This window comes from Canis aureus, chromosome 29 (assembly GCF_053574225.1).
Source record: "Canis aureus isolate CA01 chromosome 29, VMU_Caureus_v.1.0, whole genome shotgun sequence".
NCBI lineage: Eukaryota > Metazoa > Chordata > Mammalia > Carnivora > Canidae > Canis > Canis aureus.
The window spans coordinates 16,020,788-16,039,991 of NC_135639.1; the positions used below are offsets into that span (position 1 = coordinate 16,020,788).

General features: G+C 49.4%; 1 protein-coding gene and 1 long non-coding RNA gene across 4 annotated transcripts in view; one reads left to right on the plus strand and one right to left on the minus strand.

Annotated features, from left to right (window-relative positions):
- Positions 1-1,637: 1,637 nt before the first annotated feature.
- LOC144300787 (uncharacterized) lies at positions 1,638-12,823 on the minus strand. The gene is made up of 2 exons (XR_013367566.1): positions 12,685-12,823; positions 1,638-3,601 (listed from the first exon to the last, which is right to left on the minus strand). It is a non-coding gene; the product is annotated as an uncharacterized LOC144300787 (long non-coding RNA).
- A 1,130-nt stretch (positions 12,824-13,953) lies between these two features.
- AFAP1L2 (actin filament associated protein 1 like 2) overlaps positions 13,954-19,204 on the plus strand; it is a 96,733-nt gene continuing 91,482 nt past the window's right edge. Inside the window, exon 1 of one of the 3 annotated variants that reach the window (XM_077877544.1) lies at positions 13,954-14,087. In XM_077877544.1, the coding sequence (XP_077733670.1) occupies positions 14,072-14,087 (16 nt within the window). In that variant the 5' untranslated portion in view covers positions 13,954-14,071. The remainder of the gene's footprint in view (positions 14,088-19,204) is intronic. The other 2 variants (XM_077877542.1, XM_077877546.1) reach the window with 2 other exon arrangements.

The following is a 19,204-nucleotide window of genomic DNA, read 5'->3' on the forward strand; positions in this document are numbered from 1 at the left end:
TCAGATATTCTAGAAAAGGTGAAACTATAGGGACAAAACCCCACAAATCAGAGGTTTCTAGGAAACAGGGGAGGGGGAGGGTTGACCACAAAGGGGCACATAGAAATTTGGGGGTTAGTGAAATGTTCTGCGTCTTAACTGTTTACCTGACTGTAGACATTTGTCAAAACGTACAGAACTGAGCACCTGGCTGGCTCAGTCCATAGAGCATAATACTCCATCTCAGGGTGTGAGCTCACTGATCTATTTTATATCTTCTCTATCTTGTGAACTTTTCATCTGCTTTGGGTGTAGAGCCTACTTTAAATCAATCAATCAATAATCAATCAATCCTTACAGAACTGTACACCCAAAAGGGTGAATTTTGCTATATGTAAATTATACCTTAATTTTTAAAAATTCTTCAAAAGAGACAGAAAAGCAGTTCAAGTCAACACATTTTCCATGGCAATACTTTTGTATTGGGATCTGGGAGATGTTATAAAAGAAATGTCATCCACATCCAATCACAAGAGGCTGATCGCCTTGCTAGAAATAGGCACTGTGCTAAGCACTTGAGATAAAATAGTGAGCAACCATTGATCTAAAAATCCCACAAATGTAAATGGAGGGTATAAGTCTGCGAAGAATTGCTTCTGATTAATTCCCAATTGATTCTAGAATGTCAGCAAAGCCTCCTCTGGGGAAAGCTTCTCTTTGAGTTGCTTGCACTGGGCATGGGCTGCAGTAGGGTGTGGGATGGAAGAGCTGAGGGCGGTGCAAAGGATGACTGCTAAGTTTCTGGATTGTGCAAGTCGGTAGGTGGTGGAACCAGTAGTGTACTTTGGAGAAGGAGCATATTTGGGGCGGGGAGGAAGATCATGAATTCAGCTTAGGAATGAGAGGCTAGAAAGAAGCAACACCTGATTAAGGGTAAAACAATGCAGTGGACCCAGTAGATATGGAAACATGCATCCGCATGAAAACTTGGACATAAATGTATGTAGCGGCATTATTTATAATAGGCCAAGAGTGTAAACAATTCAGATGTCCATCAACTGATGAATGGATAAACAAAATGTGATATATACACACAATGGAGTATTATTTAGCAACATAAAGGAATGAAATACTGATACATTTTACCACTTGGGTGAACTTGAAAACATTATGCTAAGCGAAAGAGGCCAGGCACAAAAGACCACAGAATGGAATGGTCTTTAGGAAGTTGTATCATAGGACATTTCCAGAACAGACAAATCTATTGAGTCAGAAAATAGTTTAGTGGTTGCCCAAGGCTGGGGACATGGGGGAACTAGGATGACTGCTAGTGGGTATGAGGGTTCTTTTCATAGAGTAATGTTCCAAGATTAATTGTGGTGATGGTTGCACAACTCTGTTAATATTTTAAAAACCACTAATTTGTACACTTTAAATGGGTGACTTGTATGGTAGTTAGTTATACCTTAAAAAACTATTTTTTAGAAAGGAAGAAAGGTAATCCACACAAAGATGTTTCAGATATTCTATTTAGAATGTTGAAATCTAGAAATCACCCAAACACCCCTTCATGAAAGCATAGTTATATAAAAATTATGACATGTCAATAAGATATAATTAAAACAATTAAAAATGCATCCAATGACAAGGGCACTTAATTTGGAAAAATGTAAATAAAGTTTATTTTATGCTGCGGAGAAAGATGCAATCGATTTGGAGAAGAATGAGATCCAGCCAAGTGTCAGCTGGAGATGCAGAAGGACGGGCGCTTGGCAGAGGTGGAAACTGGGAGCAAGGGCAGTGCGTGTCCAGAGCTCTGACACCAAAGTCTCAGAAGTTGCTGTGTTGGCTTTTTCCCTGGTAGGGAAGGGGCAAGAAATTTAGGCAGGTGGGTTGTACATATATGGCTTAGGATGAGGAGCATTGAATAAGGTGCATGGAGGAAGGCATTGGTAGAAAAACAGATTTCTAAGTTCTTAGTTTTTTCTTCCACCTGTTCCTTCACTGTTGCCCCCAAGAATTGAGCACTTTTGAATGCACCCACTACCATTTTTTGAACATTCACTCAATGCCAGATATTATGCTAAATTTTTCATGTGCTTCATCCTGTAGCAGCCTTACAGCATGTTTATGAAGTAGGTATTATCCCAGCCTACACATGAAGAACCATGCCCAATGGCACCCATCAGAAATGATGGTGCTAGGACCCCAACCCAGACACTCCAATATTCTGAAACACGTGTTTTGTTTTGTTTTGTTTTTGTTTTAAGATTTTTTATTTATTTATTAGAGACGGGCGGGGGGTGGCGGGGGCAGAGACACAGGCAGAGGGAGAAGCAGGCTCCATGCAGGGAGCCCGACGTGGGACTCGATCCTGGGTCTCCAGGATCATGCCCTGGGCTGAAGGTGGCGCTAAACTGCTAAGCCACCCGGGCTGCCCCTTGTTTTGTTTTTAAGCAGGCTTCATGCCCAGCGTGGGGTTTGAACCCCCGACCCCGAGATTGAGTCGCATAGCTCTACTGAGCCAGCCAGGTGCCACTGGGACATGTTTGAATCAAGACATGACCCTGCTCAGGAAAACCTTTCTCAGAGCTTCCCAAACTGTCCCACTTATACCAACCCTACAGGAGGCCCACTTGTTGGCTAGACTGGGGTACTCGTTTGTACTCTTATTGTAGGGTACTCACTAATTTGGTATTCCCAGTTATTGTTTGAATTAGGCAATAATAGTCAGGTGCAGTAGGATTTGAATGCTACCAGCAGCCTTCAATCCACAGGTCAAATACATTGAAACTTTGTTTTCTGGAAGGTCCAACACATCTTGATGTGTTAATAGGTTATTCTTTTCTGAGGAAATGGCTACTTCAATGCACCAATAATAATAATTAATAACAAAATCTTATTGTTCCTTGCTATCTAGGACCTCCCGTGTTTGGCTCCAAACCCCACAGCACTATCCCTTCTGCTCTGGGACTTTCTATGAACCATACTTGAATTACACTTAAAATTCTAACCGAGTGACAGGATGAGATCCCCAGACACTGTATGACTGCAGTGGCCTGGTTTCAAATGTTGTGCCCTGATAGAGACTCCTCTGTAAAGGAATCCCATTAACATTCTCTCAGTTGTCTGGGAAGAAATTACAGCTACCTGAGGCTGTTTCCAAAAGGATGTGGAGAAGCTGCATTAATTATTCTGTCCTCGCTCCTTCCCTCCTTTGTCTTTTCCCGTCCCTCCGCCTTAAGTGTTTTGATCATGAAAGAAAAACAAATACAACTGTGTGATCCAGCAGGGCAGTGAAGCGAACTCATTGTAACACAGTGTTCAAAATACTCAGAAACCGGTCATGACCCCAGGTTGCAGGATGAACTCGCCTTGATGGTTTTGTTCCAGAATTTACCAGTGTGAAATCTTCTAAACACGTTAGTGTGGGCCCCATAAGACGTCAAAGTATTGTGCAGCCATCGGTAGAGAAAGGGAAAACACCACTTCCCCAGTTTGGCTAACTGTAGGAAAGGAGAGAAGAGCTTCTTTAATTCTTGCCTCCTCCATTTGTAGATTTGTGGTCCTGGGCCAGTGGCGGCGTTGGCATCACCTGGGAGCTGGGCAGAAACGCAGAAGGCTGGAAAACAAACAAGCAAATAAATAAAGTTTAAATTTTATTTTTAAAAAAATCTATTTATTCATGAGAGACAGACAGAGAGAGAGAGGCAGAGACACAGGCCGAGGGAGAAGCAGGCTCCATGTAGGGAGCCCGATGTGGGACTCGATCCCGGGTCTCCAGGACCAGGCCCTGGGCCAAAGGTGGCGCTAAACCTCTGAGCCCCTGGGCTGCCCAAGTGTTTAAATTTTAAAGTGAAAAAAGAGAGAGAGAGAAATGCAGAATGTCTGGTCCCAACTTAGACTTACTGAATCAGAATATGAATGTTAACAAGACCCCCAGGTGAGTCCTATACAAGTTAATGTTTGAGAAGCGCTGGCTCAGTAGTATTTAAAAAAAACACAGACCCAAAATGGAGTCACTGACGTTAAGGCCTAACAGAGGGGCAGTTTCAACACCACCACCTCCCCGCCCCTAGGAATGTAACCTTTAACCAATCAACATGGAATTTCCTGGTCAGCACTAGGAAATTTACTGATAGACCCTTCTTTTCCCCTTAGGAGGGCAACCTTGCCTAAAACAATACATTCTTTGCTAATAATTTCCTTTTTTCACTCCCTCTCTGCTTTAAAACCTTTCCTTTTCTCCAGCTCAACAGATCTCCTTTCTGTTTGCTAGATGGGATGCTGCCCGACTCACGAATCGCTCAATAAAGGCAATTTAATCTTTTAAATTATTCAGTTGAATTTTTTGTTTAACAGTAGATTAGGCTCTTTTTGCCAGTAACGTTGGAGTTTCTGGTTTCCCCTTTGAGGACCCTTAAAGGCTTTGTGCACTTTATTCTCTGACAAAGCACCTGGTACCATGCTCAGTGGAGGGTGGAGCCCCGAGTGGGCAAGTGAGTGGACGGCCGGGTGGTTGAAATCATAACACCAAGTTCCGAGCCTTGGCACCAACCAGCAGCCTTCTGTATGTGGAGTGATTACAGAAACAACTGGTAGCTCTGGTTGAGATAAACATAATTTTTACTCCCATTTGACTAAGAGGAAAACTGGGGTCCGGAAAGCTTAAGTAAGCAGCCCCAAGTCACCCAGCTAGAACAAGGGTGCAGGGGAGAGTCTAGCCAGAGCCTATATTCCAATGTTTCCATTTTTACTACCCTCTCCCTCCAGGAGCCGTTTTAGACATTCTGTCATAATTGCTCCTGGTGATATTGTGATTCATAATAAGAACTAGATCTTCGGTCTGGGTCATCTTTCAGGCACCAATCTCCATGTGAAAGCCCTTAGAATTTCCTAAGTGGTAAGAATGATCAAGGTGTCCCGATCCATACATACCTCTCAGCCACACCTGAGTTCCTGTTAACTAGCTGACTTTTTGGAAAGCACCTGAGGACGGGGGCTGGTTGCCAGGGGAAACAACCTGGGATTGGTGGCCTGGAGCGTTCAGTCCCACCCTCCCGAACTCTGGGGAGGGAAGAGGGGCTGGTGGAGGAATGGATCACGAGTGACTAATGATTTAATCAACCATGCCTACATCATGAGGCACCCAGAAAACCCCAAAAGGAGAGGCCTCTCAGAGTTTCTGGGTTGGCGAGGATGTGGACATCTGGGGAGAGTGGCGTGCCTGGAGCTTCTGTGCCCCTTCCCCAAACCTTGCCCTTTGCATCTCTTCCATATGGCTATTCCTGAGTTAACAGCTTTTTATGTTAAACCGGCAATCTAGGAAGTAAAATGTATCTCTAAATTCTGTGAGCTGCTCTAGCAAAACTTGAAGAGGTCTTGGGAACTGCCAACCTGGAGCTGATGACAGCCTAAACTTGGGATTGGCATCTGAAGAGGGAATGGGGCTCGGGGTTGTCTTGTAGGACTGAGCCCTTCACCTGTGGGATCTGATGCTATCTCCAGATAGATGGTATCAGAATTGAGGACACCCAGCTGGTGTCTGACAATTTCTTTGGTGGTGTGGGGACCTCCCCTCACCCCATATGCATTGTAATGGGTGGCCAGGATCTTGCTCCTCCACGAAATGTTAATGCCACAGACACACCGTATATCTGTTTATTTTCTGTGTTTATGTAAGTTTTTTTCACTCTCCCTAAAGAGCCAGCCTTTAATCCCTTGGGGATACAATCACTCCCATGGGGGAATGCCTCCATTTTTCATGAATGACTTGTGGTTGGTTACTTACTATGTGCTAGGCTGTCCTTATGATGAGGATCCTGGCGTTTGAGGCTCTAGAAAGGCTGCTTTTGGGCAGAACAGGGTTAGGGGTCTTGGCCAGATGCAATAACATCTCCCATCATGGAGGAAATAGCTAAGACCCAGTGTTTAGTCTTAGCACAGTGGCTGCTGCAGGAAGAGCCATGAACTGTGAGTCAGAAGACTCGGGGTCCCCCCCCCAGTCCTGCTACTAACCTGCTCGTGTGGCTCTGGGGCAGTCATTACATCTCTTGGCACCTCTGTTTCCAGCCTTGAAACTGAGGAGTTTGAACTACGTTGGCACTTCCAAGGAAAAATAACCTGCTATGACTCTAAGGGTAGGTATTGGTGAACTAGAAAGAGCACACAGGGATTACAGAGATGCACCCGTGCTTTCCAGATGGCCTTCCGCCTCACTCCTGCCTGCCACAGGGGCTGCTTGGGCAGGAGCCTCATTTTTCCTCAGACACTAATAAACTCTTCTTTTGGACAGAGTTAAAACAATTTTTTAAAAGATATTATTTATTTATTCATGAGAGACACACACAGAGAGAGAGGCAGAGGGAGAAGCAGGCTCCATGCAGGAAGCCCCATGTGGGACTCGATCCTGGGACTCCAGGATCACACCCTGAGCTGAAGGCGGTGCTAAACTGCTGAGCCACCCAGGGATCCCGAGTTAAGAGTATTGTAATAATGTTTGGTGACTACACATATCGTGGTGAGCACTGAATGTGTAGAATTGTCGAATCACCACGTTGTACACCTGAAGCTAATACAACATCATATGTCAACTAAAATTTTTAAAAACTCTTGTTTCTGCAAGATTGGGCTGATCTCTAAATAATAATGTCTTCCCACTTCCGCCCTTTCTCCCAATCAATGACTTTGGGGAGAAGACATAAAATTCTACTCCATCCATCCAACCACTTAAAGGGACCCAAATAGCGTCCCTGGCTACCAAGGGACCTTTCCCGAGTTCCTCTTCACATGATCCTAAAGCCTATTCGGAGAGATAAGACCTGAAAAGATGATCATTATTTTCTGTTACTGAATGAGAAATGAATCTTAGGGAAAAGTGTTACAGGATTTGGAGAATCCTTTCAATCCTTCAATACTCTCAGGACATGTTGGGAAGCCTTGATGGCGGACGAAGCCCTCTGAGCTGGGTCTGGAAGGACCAGCTGGAGCTCTGCTGAGGAGGGGAAGGGCATTTGTGGAAGGGGAAAAGCAGAAAGTGCTCTCTGCTTCCAGGCATGAAGGAATGATTCCTCTCCAACGTTTTGTCTGAGGACTCCAGGGAACCTGTGGGGCTGCCAGTTCTGGTCTAGCTGCATTTTTGCCTGAGGCTTATCTGGGAAGTGGCAATCTTAGCAATCACCAGAAAAGTCAGCAAAGACAATCAAAGAAGTGAATCCAAGATCAGGACCCTGGCAAGTCCCCAGACACCAGAATTCTGGCAAACTGCTGTGGCGCTGTATGACTTGCTCAGGATGACACGAGGTTGGACTCCCCAGGGAGAACAGACAGCTGAGCCCCAAGGAGAAGCAGATGGATTCTGTGTTTGGGCACCGATGCCAACCACCCACTGCTGGTATCCTTGGGCGGGTGCTGGCATCTCTCTGGGTTACTGCATCCTTAACATCAGGTCACACAGTTGGATTTGCCATGGATTCCAAGTTTCCAAACAGCTCTGAAATGTTCTACATTGATGGATACGGAATCACGGCAGGAAAGGGGAAGCAAAGGGCCTGGAAGTGGGCTGGGGAACGTGTCAGGCAAAGACAAAAGGGAAACCGGCAAAGAAAAAGACAGAACAAGGATGCATTTGTCTATTGAGTTACAGAACCTCTGGGAGGAAAGATGACTGGGGAACTTGTCTTTTGCTTCCCCCACAACCCCAACTTACTGGAGAGAGGCCCCAACAGAGAATTGGAGCCTCTTCCCTGTTAACTAAGATGTGCGATTTCAGGAGGAAATTGAGAAAGGGGATGAGGGAGCCAATCCTTGGTTCCTCCTGGAGAGCCAGGGGTGGGGGAGGCACATATCAACATCTGGAGGGTGGTAGGAGCAGCAGTAGCATCTGGTGAGCTTTTTTACAGTGGGAGGGAAAGGGTGGAACTTAGCACCGCAGAGCTTTGAGAAGAGAGCACAACCTTCATACAGAGTTAGGAAACTCAGCAGCCCTGCTTATTTATAATCCTAGGTACCAAAGAGGGGACAGGCCACTTAGGCCACAGGAAGGGAATCCAGAGGAGCCTTGGACCTTCCTGGGCTGTGAGCCCTTGACTCAAGGGGTGACCTGGACAAGCATACTCATTCCTGGAACTGCTGCCTCCCTATATGGAATGAAGCGTCCTATGCCTACTACTTCCCAAACTGACTTTCTTGGACTCTTTGATCTTCAATAATGTAGGTCTTTAGAGAGTCACCTTTCATTTAATCTACCTCATAGGAATATTTTAAGGAAATTGTATAAGAATAAATAGTTTCTTTACATAAACTAAGTCATTATAGGAATATTGACCAGAATAGACCAGGGGTATTTCTCTAAACTGCAATTTTTTTCTAGAGGTGCAGCTAAAAGCTATCATACTCACCCCTGTTTGCAGACCTATAACCCTTGGCCATGCTAACTAGACCTGGGGGGATACGCAGGTGTAGATACCAGGAGGGGTGACAATGGTGCCCATTTTCCCTGTTGTCACCTGCTGTAGATTCTGGCACAGAGCCCAACTCAGAGGATCCCCCAGGATGCCTCCCCCAGTCTCCTTGCTTTCCTCTCTTCCATCTATCTACTCCCCTTCCTGTCAGCCTTTGCTTTCTTTCTTAAAGCCAAATATTTATTGTTGTTGTTGTTTTTCTAGAGTATTTCAAACATGCTGGCTGGGAGGCTCAGTCACTTGGGTATTTAATGAACACTTCCATCTTTGAGATCCTAGGCCTCTGTTTCCTCAAGTGTAACACTCTAAGATGATCGGACCCCCACCAGTGGTCCTTACCATGTAATATCAAACACACTGATGGAGTGACCACTCGGGTTTAAGAAATGTTAATTTTATGCCATATTGACTTCAGAGTCTCTAAAAAGGAAAGAACCCCACTAAGGTGGAAATAAAAAATGGGAAATAATAAGTGTTGGAGGGAATGTGGAGAAACCGGAGCCTTGATGCATTGTTTGGTGGGAATGTAAAATGGTATAGCACTGGGGAAGACAGGATGGTGGTTCCTCAAAAAATTAAACACAGAATTATTACATGACCCACCAATTATACTTGAATATATATATATATATATATATATATATAAATATACCCAAAGGAATTGAAAGGGGAGACCTGAGCAGATATGTATACGTCAATGCTCATATAGGCATTATTCCCAGCAGCCAAAAGATGGGTACAACCCAAATATCCATTGACAGATGAATGGATAAATAAAATGCAGTATATACATACAGTGAAATATTATTCAGCCTTAAGGAATGGAATTCTGATACCTGCTACAATATGAATGAAATCTTGAACATTACACTAAGCAAAATAAACCAAAGGACAAATATGTATATAATTCCATTTATATGAAGTACCTAGAAAATTCAAATCCATAGAGACAGAAAGTAGAATAGTGGTTACCAGGAGGTGGGGCGATAGGGATTTATTATTTAAGGGTATAGTTACAGATTTGAATGATGAAAATGTTCTGGAGATGGGTGGTGGTGATAGCTGCATAACATGAATGTATTTGTCATCACTGAACTGTACACTTAAAAATGGTTAAAATAGTAAATTTTATGTATATATATTTTTTAAAGATTTATTTATCTATTCATGATAAACACAGAGAGAGAGAGAGAGAGAGAGAGAGAGAGGCAGAGACACAGGAAGAAGGAGAAGCAGGCTCCACACCGGGAGCCCGACGCAGACTCCATCCTAGGCCTCCAGGATCGCGCCCTGGGCCAAAGGCAGGCGCCAAACCGCTGAGCCACCCAGGGATCCCCTGATTTTATGTATATTTTATTGCAACAACAACAAGTCATTCCTTCAAGACTTGGTTCAAATGGGATCTCCTCCTGCTTCATCCCACCCTATGCCCAACCACATCTGATATGTCCTTTGGTAGTGATTTGTTTCATCAGTCTGAACCAGAGAAGACATTGTGTGTGTTTCCTTTTCACAAAAACCCCAAGAGGGAAAAAAAAAATGGAAAAGTCCTTCATTGGGTCATTCAACAGGGATGATGGAGCACCTCCTGTGTAGGGAATATATACTCAGCTCGGGGACAGAGGATTAACACAGTACAGCACCAAGATCTACAAGGTCCAGCGTGTGAGTAGAGGCAGACAGCTAGAGCAAGACCACATGACTACACAGAGGAGGGGGGAGAGGGGATGTGGAGGGTGATGGGAGGAGGGGGCTGTCCTCAGAGGGGGTGGCTTTTGAGCTGACTTCTGAAGAGTGACTAGGGATGTAGTAAAGGATAGCTGCTGGGATGGCTCATGACCAAACATGATTACGAAAGAGAGCCTGGGTGGGGAAGTCGGGTGAGAAATGTCACTTCAATTCGCTTGGCTTGGGCCTTGCCCAGCAATGACCTTGGACAATTACTTAAAGTCTCTATGTGTGAAATAAGGGACAAAAGTATCTGCCTGGATCATTGTGAGAATTGGGATAAATTTTGTCAAGCAAGCCGTCACCCCTCCTCACTGAGTCAGCTGGCGAAGCCCCCTTGTGGTCGAAGAAACCTCTCCGCTGCTGAGAATTTGAGGAATTGCCGGAGAACAAAACCTTTTGCTGTTGGGTTGTGTGTCCCTGATACACACACACCCAGAGGGCCCTACGAACGCCCACCCCAGCTGAGCTCGGCAGGAACACCCACCACCTAGACTCCAGGGTGAGGGCCTCCATCCGGTCTCAGGACTGTCTGCATCAGCCCATTTTGGATCCCGTGGGTAAAGGGACTTAAAGCTGGACCCAGGTTTTAGAGAGAGGGGGAAGCAGTGCCTAAGAGTTCTATTGATGGTTTTAATCGTATTTTGGTTTCGTTCTTGGAAATGGCAGTGAATTCCCATTTTAAATTCACTCTGCATACATCTCTGATTGATTTGTGCTTGTCTGGAGGCTCTGGGATTTGCCCAGTCTCCATTGATATACGAGAGTGGACTTCAGAAGAGGTAATTACAAGGCTGGAGCCAGGAGAGGAGAGGGGAGAGGAAGCGTGCCTGAAGGAGGCACCCAGAGGCCCCCCAGCCTGCAGAGAGCCGGTGCAGTTACTGGAAGTGCCTGCAGAGACGGCCACCGGAGGACCTGAGGGGGTAGAGCCCCATCCGGTTAGAGCCCTGGCAAAGCCCGGCACCAGGGGGTGTGACAAAGCTCAGCGCTTGGAATGGAGAGACCTGATTTTTGAGTCCTAGTTCTGGAAGAGAGATTACTTGACTTTGTGACTGGAGTCGGTCCCCTAACTTGCATCTTCATTAGTACAATGGGGATAGTTTAATCCCTGTCTTTTGTTCTCAGTGACCTGGGTCAGAGCCAGCACCGCCCTCAGCCCCTCTGGGAGGGTCACCTCCAACAAAGCCCCTGCTGAGTGCGGCTGGACCTGAAACCTCCTCTGCTGGCCTCTGCTGACTGTTAGAGCTGGAATCTGGCCAGGAGGGGCCGGCTACCGGACTTGGACTCGAGACCCGTTTCAGAAGCCACAGCCACACAATCAGATCCTCCCTGAACACTAGAAAGGAAACCCGGGGTCGCTGACAGCAGTCTGTGGACACTGGAGATTGGAGGGGTGGCACCACGTAGGGGCATTTGCAAGAGGAGGAAAGTGAGGGAGGAGGGGAAGGAGGGCAAAGGAGAACACCAAAAGGCAGGAGTGCCCTCCATCCTCACCGGGTTCCATGCTTGCACCGGGCCCCGCTTGCAGGAGGAGCACTACTGCCCGTCCTCCGATTCCCCGTCATGTCCACATTCTTGCCTCAACCTCCACTTTTTCTATTTCCTGAATCCCCAAGGGCCCAGCCCACCTGGAAGAGCAGCTAAGAGAATGAAATAAAATAGTGGGTGAAGTTAAGCCCCAGATGGGAGTCTCTAACTCCCCTGGAGGCACCAGGGCCCCTTCGCTTTCTACCCTAATACCCCAGCAGGCTATTTCTGCATCCCATTTAGGGACACACATCGTTTGTCCTGCTTATTGTCCTCCCGCGCCCAGTCCCAACAGTGGTCCCTTGAGAGCCCCTTGCCCGCCTTGCTCAGGCTCTGTGCAGTACCTGGCAGCCCCTGGCACCCAACAGGGCCTCGGGTAGTATCTGCGGGCTGACCTAGCCCAGAAGTGCTGACACCCCCCACCCACCAGGAAACCCTGGTCAATCTCTGCTCTTCCTTCTCCCTCACACCCTGTGCTCAGGCACGGAGCCCTGGCATCACACTTCCTGCATATTTCTTCTGCCCTGGGTCCTCTCCACCTCAGCCAGGTTTCTAGTGACTTCTCACTACACCTGGAGCAACTGTCTCCTGCACTCCACCTCCCACTTGGCCTCTGGGAGGACCCCAGGGCTCTGTCACTTTTCAGTGCTGCCCAATCCTTTGGGTTTCAGATTTCTCCATCTTCTAGGCCCTCAAGCAGGCCTGCGCCCACCTCTCCAGCCTCACCGTTTCCATTCCTGGCTTCATCTTTGTGGCATTGGTGACAGAATTGTGATCCTGCGGTGCCTGCTTCATGGCCTTCATCCCTGCTGTCCTTTCTACCTGAAGGGCTGCACTCACTCTGTCTCTCCTGTCCCCTCACTAGTTCCAACTCACCTTTTAAGACTGCCTCAGCCATCTCCTCCTAGGACTTACAAGGCTCGGTGGGCCTGCTTCCGCCCCTCCACTGGGGCTCCCAGAATCCTTGTGCCTTGATCAGAGCACCTACCTGTGTTGACCTTGTTCACTTGTCTGAGTGCTCTGCAAGATGGGGACAGACAGCCTGGCCCCCAAAGTGCCAGGAAAGCTTTGGAACAAACATCAGGAAGCAGCAGACCTCGGTACAGAGCCTGCTCTGGTGTTTTGTTTTTAGCTGTGTGACTTTGGTCAAGTTGTTTAGCCACTGCAAACTTTAGTTTCTTCCACTAGATGATAGAACTAATAATAATTGGCCACCCCCAGGATTGGGGGGGGGGGATGAAAGGCGGTGGGTGGACAGCCCTAAGCACCACGCCCAGCTTGTAGGGAGGGCTCCAGGGATGTCAGCAGCTAACCCAACTGAGAAAAATATTCCTAAGACTGCCGGGTCAGAGGTCTTCAAAAATCAGAGCTAACCCCGCTGTTCCGAGAAGAATTAAGGAACCTCTTCGAAGAAACCGCACACGACCCATCTCCGTTAATGTTCCCCGGAGAGAGTGGGGGAGACGTGCCCCCCACCCCAAACCAGTCATCCTGTGCGAGTCAGGACTGAGATTTTTCAAAGTGAAAGGAAAGTTTAGGTTTAAAGGAAAACACGGATTTCCCCCCCCCCCCCCCCCGCAGGGGAGGATGAGGCTGAGACTCGGGAGGGACGATGGACGGACAGACGCGGTGCGGTGCGGCCCTGGGCGGCAGCGAGCGGGGTGGAGGTCGGGCCCGGGCGAGCGGGCTCCTGCGGGGCGGGGCGGCCTCGGGCGGCCCAGGGCTCCGGGCCCGTCCCGGCGGCTCCAGGAACTCGGGTCCGCGCGGGGCCTGGAACCCCTGCCCCCGGGGAGGCCGTTCGGACGCCGCAGCGCGGTGCGGAGTCCCGAGGAACCAGGAACCGGGACGGGCGCGGGGCAGGGCTCGGTGTCCCCACCCCCGGCCCCCGGTCGCCTCTCGAGGAAGCCGAGGCCTTCGCGGCTGGCCGTCCCCGGGGGCGGGGGCGGGGGCGGGGGCGCTGTCGCACGCCTCTGCCTGCCGGTTCGACCTCAGTCTCCTCCTCCGGGCAGTGGGTTTGCAGCCCCGCGGCTGGGAGAGCCGCTCCCGCGAGGCCCGCCCGCGAGGCCGCCCGTCGCCAGGACCTGCCCCGCCGCCCGGCCCGGCCGAGGCTGAGCCCCCCCCGCCCCGGCCCACCCCGGCCCGCCCCGGCCCCGGCCCAGGAGGAGCCGCCCGGCGCTCGCGGGCGGGGAGCGGGGCGTGCGGGGCTCGGCGGCCGAGTTCCCGCGGGGGCGGCGCGCCGGGCGGGGACGGGGTGCGGGCGCCCCGGGAGGTCCGGCGGCGGGCGTGACCTCACGGGGAGGGGCCAGCGCGGCGCGGGGCGCGGGGCGCGGGGCGCGGAGCAGAGCGCAGAGAGCGCAGCCGGAGCCGCGGCCCCGATGGAGCGCTACAAAGGTGAGGGCGCGCGGCGCGGCCGGGGCCGGGGCCGGCGGGGAGGGGGCCGGGGCCGGGGCCGGGGCCGGCGGGGAGGGGGCCGGGGAGGGGCGCTCCGCCCGCGCCCCTGCAGCCCCGACTCCGGGGAGACCAGCGCGCCCCGAGGTGGTGGGCGCGGCCCCGGCGTTCGGACCCTCCCGGGCGCGCAGGGCGGGGGCCGGCGCGGCGGGGCTTCCCACCTGCGGGAGGAGAGACGCCGCGCGTGGGGCCCCACCTCGCGAGCCCCGGACGCCCGCGGGGGATGCGGCGGCCGCCGAGGCCCGAGTCGGTGAGGGTCGGGTCCTCTGGGCCGGCGGAGGGTGGGGGCCCGACCCCGACCCCGACCCCGACGCCCGGCAGGTGGAGCGCGGGGGCGCCGGGCCGGGGCGCCGCTGGGCGAGTCGCAGCCCTGGCCGAGGGCGGGCCGGCCCGGTGGTGCCCGCAGCCCGGCCCGCGCGGGTGCTCGGACCAGAACCCGGGGCCGCAGTCTGGAAGCCAAGCACGGAGGAGCTCATTTTTTGGGGGAAAAAAAAAAAAAAAGAGTCTAAAGAGGTGCCCCTTCGGTGGGGCGCTGCGGACGCCCCCGACCCTCCTTTCATTTGGGAAAGTCTCTTGCATTTCCTCGTCCTGGACTCGGTCCCCGCCGAACCTGGGAGAGGAAATACTGTTTCTATATTTATTTTCCCCTGGGAGAGGGCAATAAAGGAGAACGCTCAGATTCCCAAGGAATCTCATTCCCGGTGGTTTCTCATTTCTGAAACTGACATAAAGGAACCTTCTGGGACCGACTCGAGTTCCCTGCACTAGTCATGTCTTCGGACCTTTTCCCACTGGTTTTTCTCATCTGGGTCACCTGGTTACAGGTGAGGGTGAAAGATGTACATTCGAGGCAGCACTTCATGCAGAAAGAAAGGGTCTTTGCCAAGGGCGCGGGAAGCCGACCGGGGGGACTGGGTTAACTTAATTGGCAACCTTTGGTTTCTTTCTGTGAACCCTCCCTGGAGCGCCTCTCACATTTCTGACGGGGTGGGTTTTTTTTTTTTTTTTTTTTCATCCCAAATTCTGCTGAGATCACGTCAGTTTTGTGCTGGAATGACTGAATGCGCCCTTATGTAGTCTCAGGACATCTGAGGAAGCCACAGCCCCTGTCTTTGTAAAATGGAACTTTGCTACTCCCTCCCGGCCTGCCCTCCGCCCTTTGGGAGGGACCCCCATAGGGAATTCAGGACTTGCAGTTGGAAGAATTGGCTTCTGAGGCCCCTTTTAACTCCGGGTGAGCCATTTCTGAATTGTGAAGTCAGAGAGGGTTAGCTCCTGTTCGAAGGTACTTTCTCAAATCAGTATATTAATCTAAGGGCAAATGATAACACTCGGGGTCTTCTTTCTAAATGCCCAGTATTAGAAGCTTTTTGTATTAATAATAGCTTTTGACTTGGCCCTTGACCTGAGAAAGTTGTCATCCTTATCTTTTTCTCTCGGGAGTTTAAAATCTTCCCACCCCGGAATATCAGTTAGGGGCTTTTGCCAACTTAGTTTCCATTTCAGAGTGTTTATGTTTTTGGTAACACATGTATCTGCCTCATTTTGGGTAAATCAGTGATAAATAGATACATCTGAGAATTATCTGGATTGCAAAGTCTAATCCAACTCCTTTTTTCCTGTTTGCAGAGTCTTCAAGACTCACCAGTGAATGCTAATGTTTATGAACTACACCTCAGCCTAGGAATTTAGGGATCCCCCGCCCCAGGAACGTAGAATTCCCCATTCTTTTGAGACGCTGATGACTTGTGTTTTGAACTCTGATTGAATTGAAAAATTGGTCTGTGCAAAATGAAGCATGTGGGCCCAGTCTCCAATTAATCAGAGCAACTCTAACTGGAATCCATAGTCTTCTCTTGCTCATCAGAGATTGAGGGTGTTTTGTTTTTAAGGTAAGATTAACTAAAAGTTAAATGGAAAAGCAAGATCTACATGGACTTTTAGAACATATAAAAGTTATAAAGAATTCTCATTGGTGACACTTTTCAATTTTGTTACTGAAATGCCCCATTCTGTATTTCTAAATTCCCAATTTTGTCCTCTCCCAAATAGAATGCCTGATTGTTGTGTCCAGATTCTCAAAATGTTATTATTTTTAATTTGTAAGCCTTATAAAGCAGTCAACGTAGGTGAAATTGTTTTGCATGCTCTCTAGTCTGTTACATCTTCCCCAATACTAGCCTGTCATTTTTAGACTCAGGGCTGATTTTCCATTGTTTTGTAGGATAGAAAGAGAGGTCTGGAGCTAAAGAGTGGTTGGAATATCACTCTCTGTCTAACGCAGAAAGGTTTCCAGACTTTTCTCCCATCCCATCGAAGCCATTCTGTTAGTCATGGCTCGCTCAAGCAAAAGCAAGGGGTACGGGTGGTGAGAAGACTCTCAAGCAAAAGCAAGGGCTGGGGGGGGGGGGTGTCTTCCCAGAGAGATGGAGTTTTTATAAGAGTTCTCATAAAAAGTGACGGTAGAGTTGCTATTTCTTGTACGTGAGTCTCTTTGGTGCTATATAAGCAGTGCCAGCTCCACGGGGTCCCTTGAAAAGGTTCCCATCCTTGGATGTTTACATATTTATGACTCTCATAAGAGCACCCTTGGATCACTGTGCAGGAGCCCATTGGCTGAACTCACACCATGTGGTCAAGGATTCTGATTCCTACTGCTCTTCCAGCTGGTGAGTGTGGCCAGGGCCAAATGTGACTGACCTACTATCTGTGGATTACACTTGGAACATCCCGAGGAAGCTTCCTGAATTTGCATCACACTTGGATCCAAGCCGTCATGGTTGAGCTATTCACTTTAATTTGGATCACAGTACTTGGTTGAAGGTGTAATCTGTCTTTTTCTGTTTTTGTTTGCTTGTGAGTCAGATCACCTGATTCCCAGGAGAGGGCACTTTGTTCTGAGGTACTGCAAGGGTAGAGGTGGTGGGGAAGAGTCAAGCCAGTAAAAATACTTGGGAGCCTAAACTGAGAATGCGGAGATCTGTGGGCAGGGAAGGTCTGAAAAAGAAAAAACAACTAAGAGAGATGGGTGGCTTGATAATAGCCACGTCAGAAGCATCGTCTCTGAGTTCTTGTTTTCTGTGCTTAGGAGCTCAGGTTTTTCCCTATTGAAACTGTACTTCAGGGCAACCCCGGTGGCCCAGTGGTTTGGCGCCGCCTTCAGCCCAGGGTGTGATCCTGGAGACCCGGGATCAAGTGCCACGTCGGGCTCCCTGCATGGAGCCTGCTTCTCCCTCTGTCTCTGCTTCTCTCTCTCTGTGTCTGTCATGAATATATAAATAAAATGTTTAAACAAAAAAAAAAACAACTGTACCTTGGGCAGTAGTTCCTAACCTGAGCCGCAGGTGTCCCCTTTCTTCAAGACCAAGCTGAAGTGAATAAAGAACATGCAGAGCATTTCATAAGATTATCTAAAGGAGCCTAAGAGTAAAATCTGCCTTCTGCTACGTAGGCCCCACTCAAGACTTTGATTCAGGTGGTCTAGGGGTGCAGCTGAGCTATTCAGGTGTTCTGATGTGTAGCCAAAATTGAGAATCACTGGAAAAAAGGATAAGTGGTTCTATATGCACCTGACGTAAAAGCCTGATGCCCATACTCCTGTGATGGGCTTTAACCAAATCTGTGACACCTGCGGAAAGCTAATGGGATTCACCTGAAGCTGTCCTAGGCTTTAAAGGCTGTGGGAACACTGCTCGGAACCATCTCGAAAGTGATGCACAATCCTAAACTCAGGGTTTGCTCATGGTTGTACTTGACCTGGAGCCCTTCAACTTTGAAGCTCCTTGTCTGGAGGCCTTGATTGGCAACGGAATGGTCCGAAACAGAAGTACAGAGGGGTCCCCTCTGGCGCTGAAGGGCAGGCTGGGTGGCGGGAATTCTACTTTGGGCCCTGCCCCTCTTCTGAAGCGGTAGGAGCTCTGGGAACTGGGCTGGAGCCAAGCACAATTAAAGGGCCAGGAGGGGCCAACAAGCTTCAAAGCTTCGGAAGCTGTGCCAGTTTTCTTGCAAATGCCTCTAATGATGGGAAATGTTTCTCTAAAGACTTCTGTCATTCAGAGAAGGGAGACGTTTCCCTAGCTGAGGGAAGATGGCACATCTGCCCAGGCCGAGGCAGGAAACAGAGCAGTCATGGCGTGGTGAGGGAGCAGTGGCTTGGAAGCGGGGAGACCCATGACTTTGGTTTCCTTGGACAAGTCACTGAGCTCTCCGGGCCTCAGTTTCCCTATCTAGAAAACAGCCTCCAGGGTGGGTAGAGCCTGACTTTCTGAGCACTCTTCAAAGCTGTTGTGCTGTGGTCACTGGGGAATCTTTGGAGGAGGATGTGTCTTGAGGGGAGGGAAGCGAGGGAGGGGACATGGGTAGCCCAACAGAGGTCAGTTTAGGGTTGTGATTCTTATAAATAAAATCAATTTCCTGGCGAGAGCCAAGAGCAGCAGACAGTGGGAAAGAGCATGCCATTGGCCTTGCGAGGAATTCGTTTCTCAAGGACTTTTGTGTGAGTGTGTCTCCAAAGATTGGTAGTGAAGCCCAGAGCCACCCCCCACTCCGAAACACAGGATTATTCACTCCCATTTGACAGGCGGGTCAACTGAGATCTAGAGAGATTAAGCAACAACTCAAACCGGATGCAAAATCCCCGAGAATTGAGTTTGTAAAGGGTAGAATTCCTGTTCTCCTAACAGCAAGGGTTTATTTAGAAAGAAGTACTCAAAGCACTTTCAAACTACTTCCTTCTCTGTGTCCCGTAAGCCAGGAAGAGACCAGCTGTTCATAGAAATGCTCCTCGATCTTCAGGACCTAGTGCACATGCCTCCTCTTCCAGGAAGCCTCCCCTGATTGCCTCTGCGTTCCTGGGCTACTAGAGGGATAGCCTCATCGATAGAACATCCTAGGTACTCAGCAGAAATAGCTGTTGAATTAACATCGCGATGTCTTGTATGTACAGACGTCCGTTTCCTCTCACTGGGTGCCTTCAAGACAGAAATCTTGTCTTTCTCCTCCCCGTGTCCCCGCCCCCCCTCAGCCCCTGGTACCTGGCAGGACCAGCATGTGGGTCCCCG